This window comes from Montipora capricornis, chromosome 14 (genome assembly GCF_036669925.1).
Source record: "Montipora capricornis isolate CH-2021 chromosome 14, ASM3666992v2, whole genome shotgun sequence".
NCBI classification, from domain to species: Eukaryota; Metazoa; Cnidaria; class Anthozoa; order Scleractinia; family Acroporidae; genus Montipora; species Montipora capricornis.
The window spans coordinates 14,241,996-14,256,995 of NC_090896.1; the positions used below are offsets into that span (position 1 = coordinate 14,241,996).

The 15,000-nt window shown below is 37.8% G+C and overlaps 1 protein-coding gene across 1 annotated transcript in view; it reads right to left on the reverse strand.

Annotated features, from left to right (window-relative positions):
* The window catches only part of LOC138032131 (TNFAIP3-interacting protein 1-like), a 38,825-nt gene that overhangs the window by 12,743 nt on the left and 11,082 nt on the right, over positions 1 to 15,000 (reverse strand). Inside the window, exons 4-10 of the mRNA XM_068879723.1 lie at positions 12,012 to 12,266; positions 11,234 to 11,431; positions 9,916 to 10,062; positions 7,407 to 7,568; positions 6,895 to 6,996; positions 4,600 to 4,923; positions 2,826 to 2,909 (exon numbers count right to left, since the gene is read on the reverse strand). Of these exons, the coding sequence (XP_068735824.1) occupies positions 2,826 to 2,909; positions 4,600 to 4,923; positions 6,895 to 6,996; positions 7,407 to 7,568; positions 9,916 to 10,062; positions 11,234 to 11,431; positions 12,012 to 12,266 (1,272 nt within the window). The remainder of the gene's footprint in view (positions 1 to 2,825; positions 2,910 to 4,599; positions 4,924 to 6,894; positions 6,997 to 7,406; positions 7,569 to 9,915; positions 10,063 to 11,233; positions 11,432 to 12,011; positions 12,267 to 15,000) is intronic.

The following is a 15,000-nucleotide window of genomic DNA, read 5'->3' on the forward strand; positions in this document are numbered from 1 at the left end:
GCGAAGAAGAAAAATCATTGTTTATCACCACTACTTGACTCCGACTACGTAAATAAGATTCCACTCACTGAAGTGCCATACCAGTAATTCCATATCGTGACTTGTGTCTCTTCAGCAAGGTTACGCGGTCAGCAGTGTCGAAGGCTGATGATAAATCCAGTAGTACTAGAACAACCACTTGTTTTTTATCCAGGGACATAAGTATATCATTCTGTGCTTTTAAGAGCCTCAAGGAGGGTAGTCTCCATACTGTGTAGCCTCTTGAAAGCTGACTGGTACATTTCTAGTAGACCATGAACTGATAAATGTTCATCCAACTGGAGGACAACAGCTTTTTTGTGATCTTTGAAACAAAAGCCAGGTTAGAAACAGGCCGGTAATTCTTCAGAACGCCAGAGTCTAGTGATGGTTTCTTCAGCAAAGGTACGATGATGGATTTCTTCAAAGATGATGGAAATGACGAGGTTGTAAGGGACCTGTTCACCTTATATAGATGGAAGTAGGATCTGAAGATGCTCCTTCAAAAGCCAAGTTGGTATGGCGTCCAAGCAGCACGAGTTGGACGGCGAGGATCGTAAGGTATAATCGCCTCAATCGACTCGGCCGATACATGCTGGAACTCAGACAATTCACTGCCATTAAATGAATGCTGCATCTCGGTGTTCACTCTGTTACTCTCGAGGCTGTCGTGGATAGTAGAGACAAAATCCTTAAGTTCCAAGATCCAAAATCTTTAAGTTCTAAGGCTTTGTTGACGATGGATCGCGAGTTAACGAAATCACTGAACGTTGGTACAAATGCCACACTATCTTCATGTTCAGAGACCGATCCGAGCGAATCCACATGTCTTACATTGTCGTTTTGAAGCAGTTGCGATTTGTTTTGACGTCTCGATTCAGTTGTTTCATCGTCTTGAATTTGAATATAATTCGCTCGTTCAGACTTGCTGACAATGGAAGATAAAATTCTGCTTTCGCGATCTGCAGCAATCCTGGGATTTATTAGAAGACGACCAGATCTGATCTTGTTTCTTGAAAGATTTCCTCTAAATGGTTTAAGAAGATTCAAGGCACGTAAAGAGCTCCAAGACTCGGCTGAAATTGGTCGTGTTTGTTGCTCATGGCGGGAAAATTTAAAAACCAGGTTGACAACGGTTCTTCGGAATCTTCCACCAAAATCTCAGCTCCATGAGGAAATTTCTTGAATATCTTAGGCCAGAAATAATAAATAGATAATTATAATTAAGGTGATTCCTCAGTATTGCACTGCGCATCCTGTACTGCGCATACGGTGTGTCAACATTTACAAATTGGTCAAATTTGTAACATACACGCTGAAACAATTCTCAAAACACGTGAGAGAAGTTGTGAATGACCATAATTCTTTGCGAATAAGCGCGCGCATTCCGTGACGATCGTGAGGCCTTTGCTTGTCAAAACACTCCTTCTCTCTATGCTCCTGCACAAGTAGGTGGAGGAGGACATTTTCGTTTTGTTTTGGACCCCATCATTGAGCGTCGATCAGCTGTCATGGGAGCGCGTGAACGCATCTTTAGAACACGGTTGGAACAACAACGACGTTTGGATTCACGGCGTCAAAACATAAACAATGCTCTCGCACCATAAAATTTGTAAAATTCTTAAGAGCTTTAGGACAGCAACCGTCGTCGGTGCTAATATGCTAATATATCATTAATACATATGAAAATATATAGTTCTAATAATAAATTATTAATACTCCACATTAAAAAGTGACCAATATTACCCATTGATTAATTCTATTGCAACCTTCAACCTTTTCCAAATTACCTGCCCATCAAGAGGGTAAAACACAAATGGTAAAATAACTGGCTGCGGTACACTACTGGAATTGAATAGACCACGGGGCCTTCTGTTTTCCAACTGGCCTAATGGAATCTTCTTTTTTTCATGATAGGCCCCAAACTGTGAACAGTTATGTCATTTAACGCCATGCCCATCAAAATGTGTGTGAAAGTAACCTGACTGAATAAATACATTTGTAAATGAGGAACATAGAAAACAATTCTGCAGACAAGTATGTTAAGTCCCCAAGATGTGAGACCAAACCACAAGATTTATTTTCAAACTGCTGACTGGTTGGCTCAGTTGGTTGAGCATCAGATTTTTGTGCGGAAGGTTGTGGGATCAAAAATTCTGCCGAACCAACACTTAGGGCCTTCATAACTGAGGAGAAAGTGCTGCATTTGAAATAACATCTGCACTTAAATTGTTAGACTATCTAGTCTTCTCGGATAAGGATGATAAACCCTAGGCCCTGTCTCATCATCCAAAATATTTGCAAAGAATAGGATACAGAGTTTCGCCTGTTGTGGTCTATCCTCTGTAGTACAACATGGTTAGGAGGGTAAATGCTCGGCCAAATTAGTAGGTGGCTCAAACCAGTTTCAAGACTTTAAAAGAAACATTCTCCTTAGAAGGATTGACACTACAACACTTAACCACTCAACAGTAAATTTATGGTACTTCATACACCAATTGTTGCTGAAAAAGATTCGGCCATTTTTGCGACCTGAAAAGTTACCATGGCAACAGGAAAGCCCTGCAAACACAACCCATATTTGACTTTTTCTGCTATTACATTTATCAAAAAAAAATGTTGGCGACCCCCTTAGTTAATTTCTGAAATGTAATCAGAATGCCAGAATGAAACTTTCTGCAAAGTTTAAAAAAATTCTGTGAAGCGGATTTGGAGACACCTTAAATAACTGAAAATTTAAGGTAGCTTTGAATCTGCTCCACAGAAGTTTTTTAAACTTTGCAGAGAGTTTTATCTTTCATACTCACTCCACTATAGTTTGATCTTAGCTGTTGTTGTAAACTCTCTTTCTCTCTCTTTTCTCTCTTGAAGTCTTCTTCATAGATTTGCACCTACATAATACAAGCAAAACAAAAATCATTCTTTTCATTTTGCAGCAAGAACTTTTCAAATCACTTCATATCATTATTTTTTGTGTTAACCTGAATGGCAAGAACCAAAATACAAGTCATTGTATATGTCTGTATATGTCCAACAATTACCACCAAGAATACACGCCAATGTTAGTGTAAATGAATGAGCATCTGATTTGAAAACAAACTAACCATCTCTCTTCCATGGACAATGTAAGGAAATATTGCTAAATGGAGGGTTTTTGAAGTAAACTTCAGTAATTATTGCAGCGATATAATACTGGTTAATTGGCATACATGTACAACTTGGATTACAGGACACGTTTAAAACTAGTACAACAGAAGTGAAGTGTTGCTACCACTTCCGACACCATTATTATTAACCATCATAAAACATGCTGGCCATGTGTGCTGTCGTATTCTACTCCACTGTTAAGGGGTCCTACCCTTCAGAAGAGGAAGCTGTCAGCAGCCTGGAACACTGGTCAAAGAGGACAAGCTTTACTACTGACCCTACTTTAGCTACTGGGCGACTGTTGTTCAGATGGCGTCAACACTGACTGACCGCTGAGGAAAAAATTGCATTTATGAACATATATGTCAGCGACAGTCCTTTTTAAGAGACAATGACCCAGCAATGTATTTTGTAAGAAGCCTCAATATGCCATGCCAGCAATTCTCACAACTGTTCAAGTGCTACAGTACTTCAAAACAGAATACAATAATTATTATTTGTAATAATGAATAATGATAATGATAATGAATAATAATAATAATAATAATATAATAATTATTATTATTATTACTATTATTATTATTATTATTATTACTATTATTATTATTATTACAATAATAATGTTATTATTATCATTATCATTATTATCATAAACAGTACAGACAAGGTTACTTCAGATGATGTCAAAAGACTTCACTGATTCCTTAAAGTGCCACTACGGCGAATTTTCTCAACGTCAATTAAGTCAATATGTTCAAAATAATACAATGCATTTAAATTTGGAACGATAGAAGAGAGATAAGTCGGGAAATAGCCAGAAAGCTAAAAATCTGTCTGCCATTACTCGGACGATATTGGAGAAGTCTTCAATTATTTTGTAAGCGGTCTTTACGCAAGACTTGGCTAGTGACGTCATACGCGCAAGTCGATCAAGGAGAAATGTATATAATATCAGCAAAAAGCAACTTGGCTATCTCTCACATCTCATAGACGGCATGGGAAATTAGCCGCGTTTATTTTGAGCGTTGTCCACATGACGTCAGACCCCAGGCGATCCAGCTAGACCCAACCCTTTTCCTTGGTCACAGTCTTTTGCCATTCGAGTAATGGCAGACAGACAGCGAAAACCGAAAAACTACGTTACAATAATCATACCTTCCATGAGAATTTTGAGATAAAAATTAGCATGATACGTATTTAGTACATCTATTTTCAAAATCTAAAGAAAAAATGACATGCAAAATTTTCATGGTAGTGGCACTTTAACATTTTGCAACACTTTTGAATGGCAAAAAATTAGGGTTTAATTCTCCACATGTAAATCTCCAATTACATCAACAATACCACCTAAAGACAGATGAAATTCCTGTACTGACAATGTAAATGTTGCATCATCAAAATGACTGCTACAAGGTTGTAATAAACAATCCCAACCTGCTGCTCAAGAGTTTGTACTTGCTCCTTGACAGCATTTAGTTCCTCTCGCATCTCTTCCTTCTCTGCCTGATTTCGTTCACGATCTTCTCTTTCAGAGGCAAAATCATCAGCATACACTCTTAGCTGTTGCTTGAGCACTTCAATCTGGTCAATTACTTCTGCAGGAATCTGCTGAGAAGCATGTAAGCTGCCAGGCGAAGAAGGTAGGCCTTCAATAGGGCTTCCCGTTTTTGCCACTGATGATATGGCAGATAATCCAAGTACAGAGGGATTTGAAGTATGTTGTTCCATGTCAATTCTTTGTGTTGCTGGAGGCTGGCCCTAAATGAAATTTCAACTTTACTACACACGCAAATGCAATCCATTAGGTTTATTTTGGATTCTTTCGGCCTTGCACCAGCGGCAGTCATGAACAACTTAACTACCGATTACCCGATAACCTGTGACACTGCCGGATACGAAAAACCGAAACGTATGCAATGCCACAAACCCTCTGGGGTTTAAAGGGTTTCTTGTTACAAAACAATACCAATAAAAAGAAAAAAAAGTTAAAGAGATTGATGCAGGCCTAGAATGGCTAACCACATGATGAACTAACACTTTATAGACATTATGATACGCACCATGCCTAACACCAATAGTCCCCAACCCTTCTGTTCCCGTGCCGTAGAAATAGAAATTTATGTCTTATTCGCACGCTCATCAGAGAGAAATTACATTTTGTAAAGAAGGGTTGATTTTAACAAGTACAAGTAATGAACTTTTCAAAAATACACATACTTTTTAACAAATCTGAACTGATTGAGTCCTGGCAAAAATAAGGTTTTTATGGCTTGCAGAGGAGCCCTTGCACAAGATTCACAAACTAATTGAATGATAAGATAGTTTAACTACAAGTAGACAATGACAATCACAAGCCAAAAAGAACAATTAAAACAAATCAAGACTGCTGCCTAAGAAAATTTTCTGAAATTCGTGCTCTCAACATTAAAAGTTGGTAGCCCAATTTCAAGAGCCCAGAATTAATAAATTAACCCGGCACCCCGTCCCCCCCGCCCAAGCGAAGTCAAGTGGTCTGCCTTAGTTATAATTATACGAAAGATGTAAATGTGTCACAGATCATTTACCAAAACACTGGTGTGTACCTTATGACAGTAAACGTTGTATTTATAAAGAAAGTGAATAAAAGCAATCACGTTTTTCCAATTTAATTAAACGGAAGAACCTTCAGTGATCGATGGGAGATGCAGCATCGCATCACAAAAATGCATGTTCAATTGTATCACTGAAATGACTACGTAATCCTACCTTACTTGAGTTCTGAATGATGACACAAGAAGCAAAAAGGATTACGTACCTGTTGCGAGAGCCTCACTGCTGTTACCAGGCAAAAAGCCAAGTAGCAATTAACGTGGGAAAAATTCCCACATGCAGCATGTTACAATTTTGTGCATACAACAGTGCAGACATTACACTAATACCCTAATAGAATATCATGTATTACTAGTAGGTCTCTTGACAGCTGATGTGATAAACATGTTTCCTTTCTCGTGCAACCTTCCCCAAGTTAACACACGCAAATTTAACTGCCTTTGCGTGCGCAAATAATAACTTTAATAACTTTATGTAGATGTAGCATTTCCATATTTGGAAATCACATTGCGACCCAGTCTCAGAGCACTACCAGGAGGTAACACAATGAAACCCATAGCAATATTGAACACATTTACAAGTTGAAGAGTCGTTTATATGTGGAATTTGCTTAGCTGCCATATGTTCTCTCTCCAACCATACAACTCTTTTCATTGCTTTATCTCCAGCTGGGATCCTATTTACAAGAAAGTGAAGATGCATCACCTTGTGATAAGTTAGCCGCCCGTTCAGGCTACTCTCTCAGAAATTTGGTCGCGCACAAATAAGGCGACCAGGTGACCGTTAGGCAGCAGCTTTGCAAATTTTAAATAGTGACTAAACACATCACCATAGAAATACTGTCCCTGCACAGTGACAATAATACCCATAGCAAGAAAGTTAAGAATATTCTGGTCAACAATGTGATTATTAAAAAAGTACAATCCATTACAAAGTAATCAAATACATTCCAGTACAAAAAAAGTAATTATTAATAACGCCAATTCATTTTATCTTATTTATTTATGGTAGATTTTATGAACTTAAAAATTGCAAAGCACCAGTTTGGACCGGCCGTGAAGACTGAAAACAATAATTGCAAACAAGGATTAAGAAAATAATAATAATAATTTTCTGAAAATTATCTGGAGTGTTACTGACCATGTTTCCAGGAAGGTTCCTCAACATCAGCTGCAATTTGTTGATTTCCAGCTGTTTTTTTTGCAATTCACTTTCCAGCTGTCTACATTGTTGCTCCAGTGCCTACAACATGTTATCACAGAGACAAAAATCCTCAAGACTGTAATTACATGTAGGCAGACATGATAATTACAATAATTATTATTACATCCAGTTGCCACATGTTCGTGCCATTTTTGGTTGCTCAAATTCCACCTCCAAAGTCATCAAGGATTGGGCATGTCAAGTGCGTGTTTTTAATTTCCTATTATAAAAGTTTATCTTGAAGTTCATGATGTTGGAAAGTACAAGTACTTCAAAAAAAGAGAGAGCATTCTTCTTAAAGGTATTAAACTTTAAAGGATTCCAAAACTATTGAAATTATGTTCAGTTCAGTTGAACTTTATTCAGCAATGCAGAATGATCACTGACAATATGTGACTTTGTGCCATGTAAAATGTAGCCCTGCAAAGACATTAAATATTGCCAATTACCTTTTTCTCCAACCCCTTAGCTTCCAGGGAGGTGCCATTATTTGCTGGGCTGCTAGCACAGGTTAGTACTTTAACTTGTTCTTTTAAATCAGATATTTCCTTCCCAGTAGCAGCGACAAGCATTTTGTATTGTGCATCCCACTTGTGATTAACATCCAGGACCTAAAGCAGAATGCCAAGTTGACTCAGACAACCATCACTAATTGATATAAAGTGGTATACTTAAAACTGAGAATATACAGGTTCAATTTAAAGGTTCCACTCTGACCACTAGCAGAAGTAGTTATGGCTGTCTACACGTACCTACAGAGAGGTGAAAGGTTTTTCTTAATAATCAAGATGTTGTTGCCTTGGTATTCAAAAACAGTAGTCCTTCAAACTTACTTCAACTTGGATAAGAATACTGACCCTATCTCACACTTCTTCATGTTTTATGTTAAGGAACCATGCAGCACAGTGTTGGCAAAGATTAGGGGATGCAGTGTAAGATATTAATGCCTGGGATTTGTGCTATATCATACCTGGGTGTCAGATGGAATTTTTTTTAGTGCTACTAATAAGGAGCGTACAATTCAAACAACATGTGACCTTCGTATGAGAAAAATGGGGACCTGCATGCCTCTTCGTACCAGTACTATGGTATGTACATACATTGTACAAGACAGTAAAACCACCCCATTTCCATTTCTGTTCACTGGTGCAGCACTTTGGTAGCAAGCAAGAAGCTGAGAAACTAAACCTCATGAACAAGCATATTAACTGCAGTTTATTTTAGAGAGTGGATAACTGACCTGTAGTTTACAAAAAAGAGAAGGAACTACAAACGTAACAAAGAGGAACTTAGTAACATTATTGTTTTAGTAGTAACACAATTGTTTTCTTTTTTAAATGTCTCCTTGATGAAAATCCTTAAAACTATGATCCAAAAAAAAGGTTACAAGTCTGCATAATACTAAAAGTATCTTGTTTCATCAGTGATCCAGCATTTATTCATTAAGAGGATTACATTACTGGTAATCCTACCTAAACCAAATGACTAAACTTCCCTGGCTTATCCTTCAATCTTCTAACTATTAATTTTGCAACCTACAGTAATGCTGTAACACACGTACCAGTAAATACTAATCATTATCTGAAATTTTAGCTCCTTATTTAAAAAATAAAGAAGCCTTGACTGTGCTCTGTTCTGTTGTAAAGCATGCAGGAAGCAGCTAGAGCACGAAAGAAGTGTAGGGGGAAACACGAGCCGATAGGCGAGTGTTTCTCCCTATTTCTTGAGTGCTCTAGCCGCTTCCTAAGTGCTTTACAACAGAACAGAGCACAGTCAAGGCTTCTTTATTTGTTTTATGATAAAGAACAAGTAATTTTCTTCAAAAATTCTACTTTATTTTCAAAGCACACGCTGCTTGTGGTGAACTGAGGTGTCGTCAGCACAGCGCTTTATACCCTGATAAAGCATGCTAATTTGGACCAATCAGAGCGCTTATAAGAATGTTCAAAATTATTTGATTGGTTAATGAAACAAAGCAAGGCTGTTGCCTAACAGGAGCCCGGTAGCCTGGGGCTCCCAAAGAATAGCTCTGGGAGCCTTAATTTTTCACAGCAACACCTTTCACTTCATCTGTTGGGCTCCTAAGTTCTCAGCGTTTAGGTCGGAGGGCGCCTTTAAAATTTTCTTAGGCAGCCGCCTTGCTAAGGCTTGTCAAAACATCAATCAAGTGGAAAGTGGCTTGACAGAAATTATCACACAAAATTTGAATTCATGGAAAAACAAGTGCTTCAATGTTCAGTTTCAGTCCGTAAAAAAAAGCAAAAAAGAGGATCTAAATAATTAAGTTCAGTGAAAACCGGCCGAATTGTTGCCCATGAGAACCTGCACCTTTCCGACATGACAATTGGAAAACAAACTGTTCATTGCTTGCAGCTGGAGCCTGAAAACCTGTTGGGAATTTTGTAAATGAAGAACTCCAGCATGAGGACTTTCTGAGCTTGAAAGAACTGCTGGACCGGCGACAGCTGAAGTCTTCCATCCAAAGCACTTGACAGAATATCTGAGCAAGCCTTTAACTGACAGCTTCAATAATACCCAAGGAAAAATTCGGAAATTCATCTACCATTTCTGCTGATGATGGGGTGAGCTTTCGTTTGTTCCGTGCTTTGTACTCTCATAAAGCACGCTGTTTAAACCAATGAGAGCATGCGTTATATAGAAACTTTATTATAAAATCTGGTATTTTATCTCATACATGTAAATAAATTATTAAAATTATATGAATCCATCTGCTGTTCTGCTTGATGAAATTCGCAGCAGTGCTATTCGTAAAACTCTTGAGCAAAATGGGCATGTACAACATTAGAAAATGGCCTAACAAACAAACTAACTACATGTACATGTAGTAGAAGAATTATCTAAAGCCAATGTAAGTGTGGAAGGTAGATAAAGGCATACAGTATCATTTGATGATGATGATGGAAAATATAAGAAAAACAGACTCTGATAAGCATTTACCTCTTCTTTACGTTTTATTGCTTCATCTCTTTCAGCTTTGGTGGTCAACAGCTGCTTCTGAAATTCAGTGATCTGACGCTGCATCTGGTTGCAATCTTCACATGTTTTTGAACTGCTCGGAAGAAGTGTTCTCTTTCCATGGATAGACTGATATCGAAGACAACAAAAACTGGTCACACTTGACCAATATTCAACTTCATCATATGACAACATTTGCATGTGTCATGTTATGATGAAACAATTTTTTGTAATTCGGTATGGTAACACCATAACCGGGTATATATGCAAAGTCTTCCACATGGCACTTTTCAAGTACCTGTGAACAAAGCAGGACTTATTGCTTGGGTAGCAAACAATACATGTGTAATTCTTGCATTAGTCCTAGAATGTAAAAAGACTAATCTGGACAAGAAAATAGTCAGAGTTGTCACTTGAAGAAATTGTACAGCATGTACTGTAAATACAAAAGGCATCAAAAATCAGCAAATGGCACTTTTAAAGTACCGTTACTTAGAAAGCACACATACAGATTTTACCAGTCCAAGATAGCACACAATGCTCCCGGACTGACCAAAAAAATTACAAGCACCAGTCAAAAACCTGGAAACTTTCAAAGTCAAAAAAAGAAACGAGTTGTGTTGTGTGATTGTTTCTTCCACAAACATTCCAAAAAAAACAAATAACCTGTCAACTGAGCTGTGTTTTGTTTTTTAAGAGATTCAAGTTGTTAGCTCCAATAGTACACCATATTATAGATTTCTTACTAAGCCACTCTGAAAAGACATGTGGTTACTAGTAAAATACTGTACTAACACTGAAGAAAATAAAAGGGAATCCAAGTTCCCTTCGACTTCAAAAATATGATGATTAAGCCTCACTAACTTAAAATAAACATGAAGGCTACTGCTAAGAGCCAGGTAAAAGGTAAAAAGTTAAAGTCACTTTATTTAATGTCGGTAGTTCCTTCAGCTACGAGGCTGGTATCAATGGAAGCCAACGGACACTTTACAATGTCACTTTACAAAGCCAGGCACTTTACAATGAAAGTTGTATGTATTTTAGTCACCCAGTAAACTTTCTGGTCATCTGGCACATTAACCGGACAACCACTCATTTCCAGCACTTCACTTTTGTTACTTTCACTTTCTTCTTGGAACGGATGCAGCGACACAGTTTTGTTAATGATATTCATTACAGTATAACACATAACCGTATACATCTGATTAGCCATTTTTGAGCAAAATTACATAACACATCCTTCACTTATCACTTTGCATGTTTTAATGCAATTCAGAATTCCAATATTATTATAACTTACCTGTAGTGAAGGTGAAGAACCTGCAGTTTGTCCAAAATGAACAAACAGTGGTTGACTATCTTCCTCTCTGGCTTCTTTTCCTTTTTCAACTAACACAGTATCAGCAAAAATATTTACTTGACTTTGGATTTGTCCAATTTCTTCCCTGGTTTCATCCAGCTTTTTCTTCAGCTCCTGTACAACACTCTCATGAGAAGCCTATGAGTAGTAAAAATTAAACAAATACCATTTAACTTGTGTATAATTTGGAACAGATTTTTAATTTAATAAACGAGGATTAAAGTTAACTTGTGGTTGTTGGTCTGTGCAGGTGTGTAACCTTCTATCTTCAAAAGACTGCTTATAGTTAGTGAGTACTGTAGATTCCCATTTTTTCCACCGATCCTTCACTACAGAGAGATAAGTGTATGGAGACATCTTGCAGATATTGATGGAATACAAATAAAGAAGGCAGCAATGAGGTTCCTTTTCCAGTCAATTGACGTGTAATTTATATATGAAGTTAATGACCAGTCTTGCAAGTCCTCAACAGCCAAGGAACACTTGCCTGATCAAGTAGCATCTTTCCTTTGTTTCCACAAAGGACAACAAACACGTTCTCAAATTAGTTTTCATCAAAAGGTTTTATTTAAGAGTGCTGATTTTATGTAAGTATTTATGCTAGTCAGATTTAGAACACTACTATAACGTAGGTACAGTACTGCTGTTACATAATTTTTGAGGGAAACAGCAATCACAACAATCAAGCATTAGATCACACTTCATGCAAACAGTAAACCTGTTCTTCTTCCATTGCTGCCAATTTTTCTCTTATCTGCTCCTCTTCAGACACCAAAGCACTGGACAGCGTCTCTCTAGTTCTTGCTTGTTTTGCATACTCATTAAGTTTTGTTGATAGTTTTGAGAGCTTCCCTTGGATCTCTGTATCTCTATTGTACACAGGAAGTTTTTCAAAGTTTGCACAAAGACTATGAGTTTCTTTGATCAACTGATCAAGTTCACTGGCTATGAGATGAAACTCAGCTTGTACCTCCTGCAGAAAAATTAAAAATGAAAGCAGTTACATGTATCACCTCATGTGCCCACTTTTTTAAAGTGCACCTAGGCTTAAAATATTTACTTCAGCAACAGTTAAAAATCAAACATACATGTATATTTACCTTTGCTTCTCTAGATTTTACTTTTAAATGTGCCTGATAAGGTATGTAAGAGAAAGTCATGCTGGCAATCATTTGTCCCATAGCCAAGGCACTTGAAAGGAAAGGACCTATTCCCTTGGTAACATCATGAACTAATTGGAATAATAGTTTTAAAAGAACTTTGGCAAGGTAAGTTACTTATTGACATCGTTGAAGGAATAGACCCAAGTTCTCACTAGCTTGGCCATGGGACAAATGAATGCCGTACCCTTTCATACTTTATTAGGCCTCTTAAAAGTAAAATAAATTATAGAAGAAAAGGGAAATATATGTTTAATAGTTAACTTATTTGAGGTTTGGTGCACTTTAATTCTCACCACATTTTGTGTTCATCTGTGACGTAAAACTGAAAAATGGGCATGGAATCTATATATTCACTGGATCCTTCATGCACAATTTCTTCTCAGGATAATTAACTCATTGACTCCTGCATGAACAGCCCCCATTGATGAAAGAGTAAGTCTCACTCCCAGGGGAAAAATAATGGGTTAAGAAAATATAGTAGTAACCTTATAACTGCATAACAAGAGTAAGAAAAGACTATTACCAAAAGTATGTGCAGCCTAGGGAAGACTGGTCATGTTATCAGGAACAATTTGAATTTTCATGAATTTTGTGTCCAAATATCAATAATTGCTTGCGTGAGATTAACAAAAAGGATCATAAAGATGTGCAAAAGATCCATTACATGATGCCCTCAAAGCATGAAGAAAAGCTGTTAGAGCACATTAAAACAACAGGGAATGACTTCAATACTATGAAATCATCTAATTTCACCCAACTTATGCAGTAGTTGTTTTTCTTACCATAGTTATTTTTGTAAAATTAATGTAAATAGTTTGAACCCAGGAGACATATCTTTATTGCATTAACTTTACCATTAGCAGGGTAACCAATTGGATAGCCAATTATTACTACATGTACACTGTATACAAGGATGCTGCCTAACGGTCGGCCAGTCACCTGGGGCGTCTTACTTGCCAGCGCGGGCGACCAAATTTCTGAATGAGTAGCCCAAACGAGCACTCAACTTATCACAAGGTGATTCATCCTCACTTTTAATCAATTAATTCTTGGCTCTTGAAAAAATGACCCGGGCTACTAACGTTTAATGTTGGAAGCCCAAAGGGTTCCGGTAAAATTTTCTTAGGCAGCAGCCTTGGTATACGAGCCCATTCTGATGCTGTTGTATCTAGTTTGAAGAAACCTATAATTCACATTGTCACCTGTTTCCCACAGGTATATTAGACAAATGGCAAAAACCAATAAAGTCTCCTGATTGAGCTTTTGACTTTACCCCATTCACACCAAGGGAGCCTCCAATACACCTTACCGGTATTCCAAAATGGCCACTATTTTAGTATTCTTTTGTTTCCCCCGAAAAATAGCCCAGTTGTTGCCTTGTTCTTTTACTTAGAATCAAAAGAATATTTAACCTTGAACATGGCATTAGACACGGTAAAATCTATGGATACATGTATGTCTCAATTTCAGAAGGGAATGGGTTAAGGCCGGTTTACACGGTGCGACTTGTCGGCCTTGTGCAAAAGTGATGCAAGTGATTTCGAACGAAATTCCTGGCTTTTTGCAGCTTTTCAAGGAAATTTCGTTTGCAACGATATTTCGCTGATTTTTTGCCGCAATTTCGAGACGCCTATTGTTTCAATCACTCTCCCCGAAAATGCGCAGCGAATTTTCGAGCAATACAATACAATACAATACATACTTAATTGACCACTCCCCATAGGGGCTTTTCAGGGCCAATGAATCAACAAAACAACAAAACACAAAAACTACAACTGTTAAGAATCCCAACTGGCCGGAGGCAAACCTGTTGGCTATTTACAAATGCGGCTGGGAAGTTGAACCAGGGACTACCAGGAACAAATTCAACGAGTGGTCAGAGCGGGTCTTGAACCCGGGGTCGGCGGATGTCAAGGCAAGCGCCCTAACCACTGGGCCACACTGCCTCCTGGTTCGTTCTTCCCGAAAATTCGTTGCGAATTTGTAAGTAAACAGTCGCTCTCTTTATGCCTTGGGACTTCATTAGGAAAGTTCGAGTGACTACGTGAATATTCTTTCTGTAGAGGCAGCATTACAGCTACCGAGTTTTGCTTCATGAACTGGATCAGCGATTGGAATATTAGATGAGGATTTAGCTTCGTGAAGCGTCAAGGATCTTCCTGTTCTGATCGATGCTTCAAGATCACAGAATGCTTCAAAAAAAGAACATTTCACAAGAGCTTTTGTTAACAAATTCGACAATCAGTGTTAAAGGATTTATCAGTGACTACTTGCGTAAGGGATTTACATGTAACTGCACCAAGCTGGAGTGTTTTGGCTTTGTTCCTGAAACAAACTAAGTTCACCCTCGTGGCATATGGAATAATCAGGTAGGGTAAGTTGCTTACATTCTCAAAAAATTAATTTAGATCCCTAAGATTTAAGAAACGTTGTGTTAGCTGTGATTTTTATCCTTCAAATCAATGATAAGTAAATGCAGCAAGCTCTGTCACACAGTCACAATTAGTTATCAGAAAATATTTGGTGTTCACATGACGGCTTGAT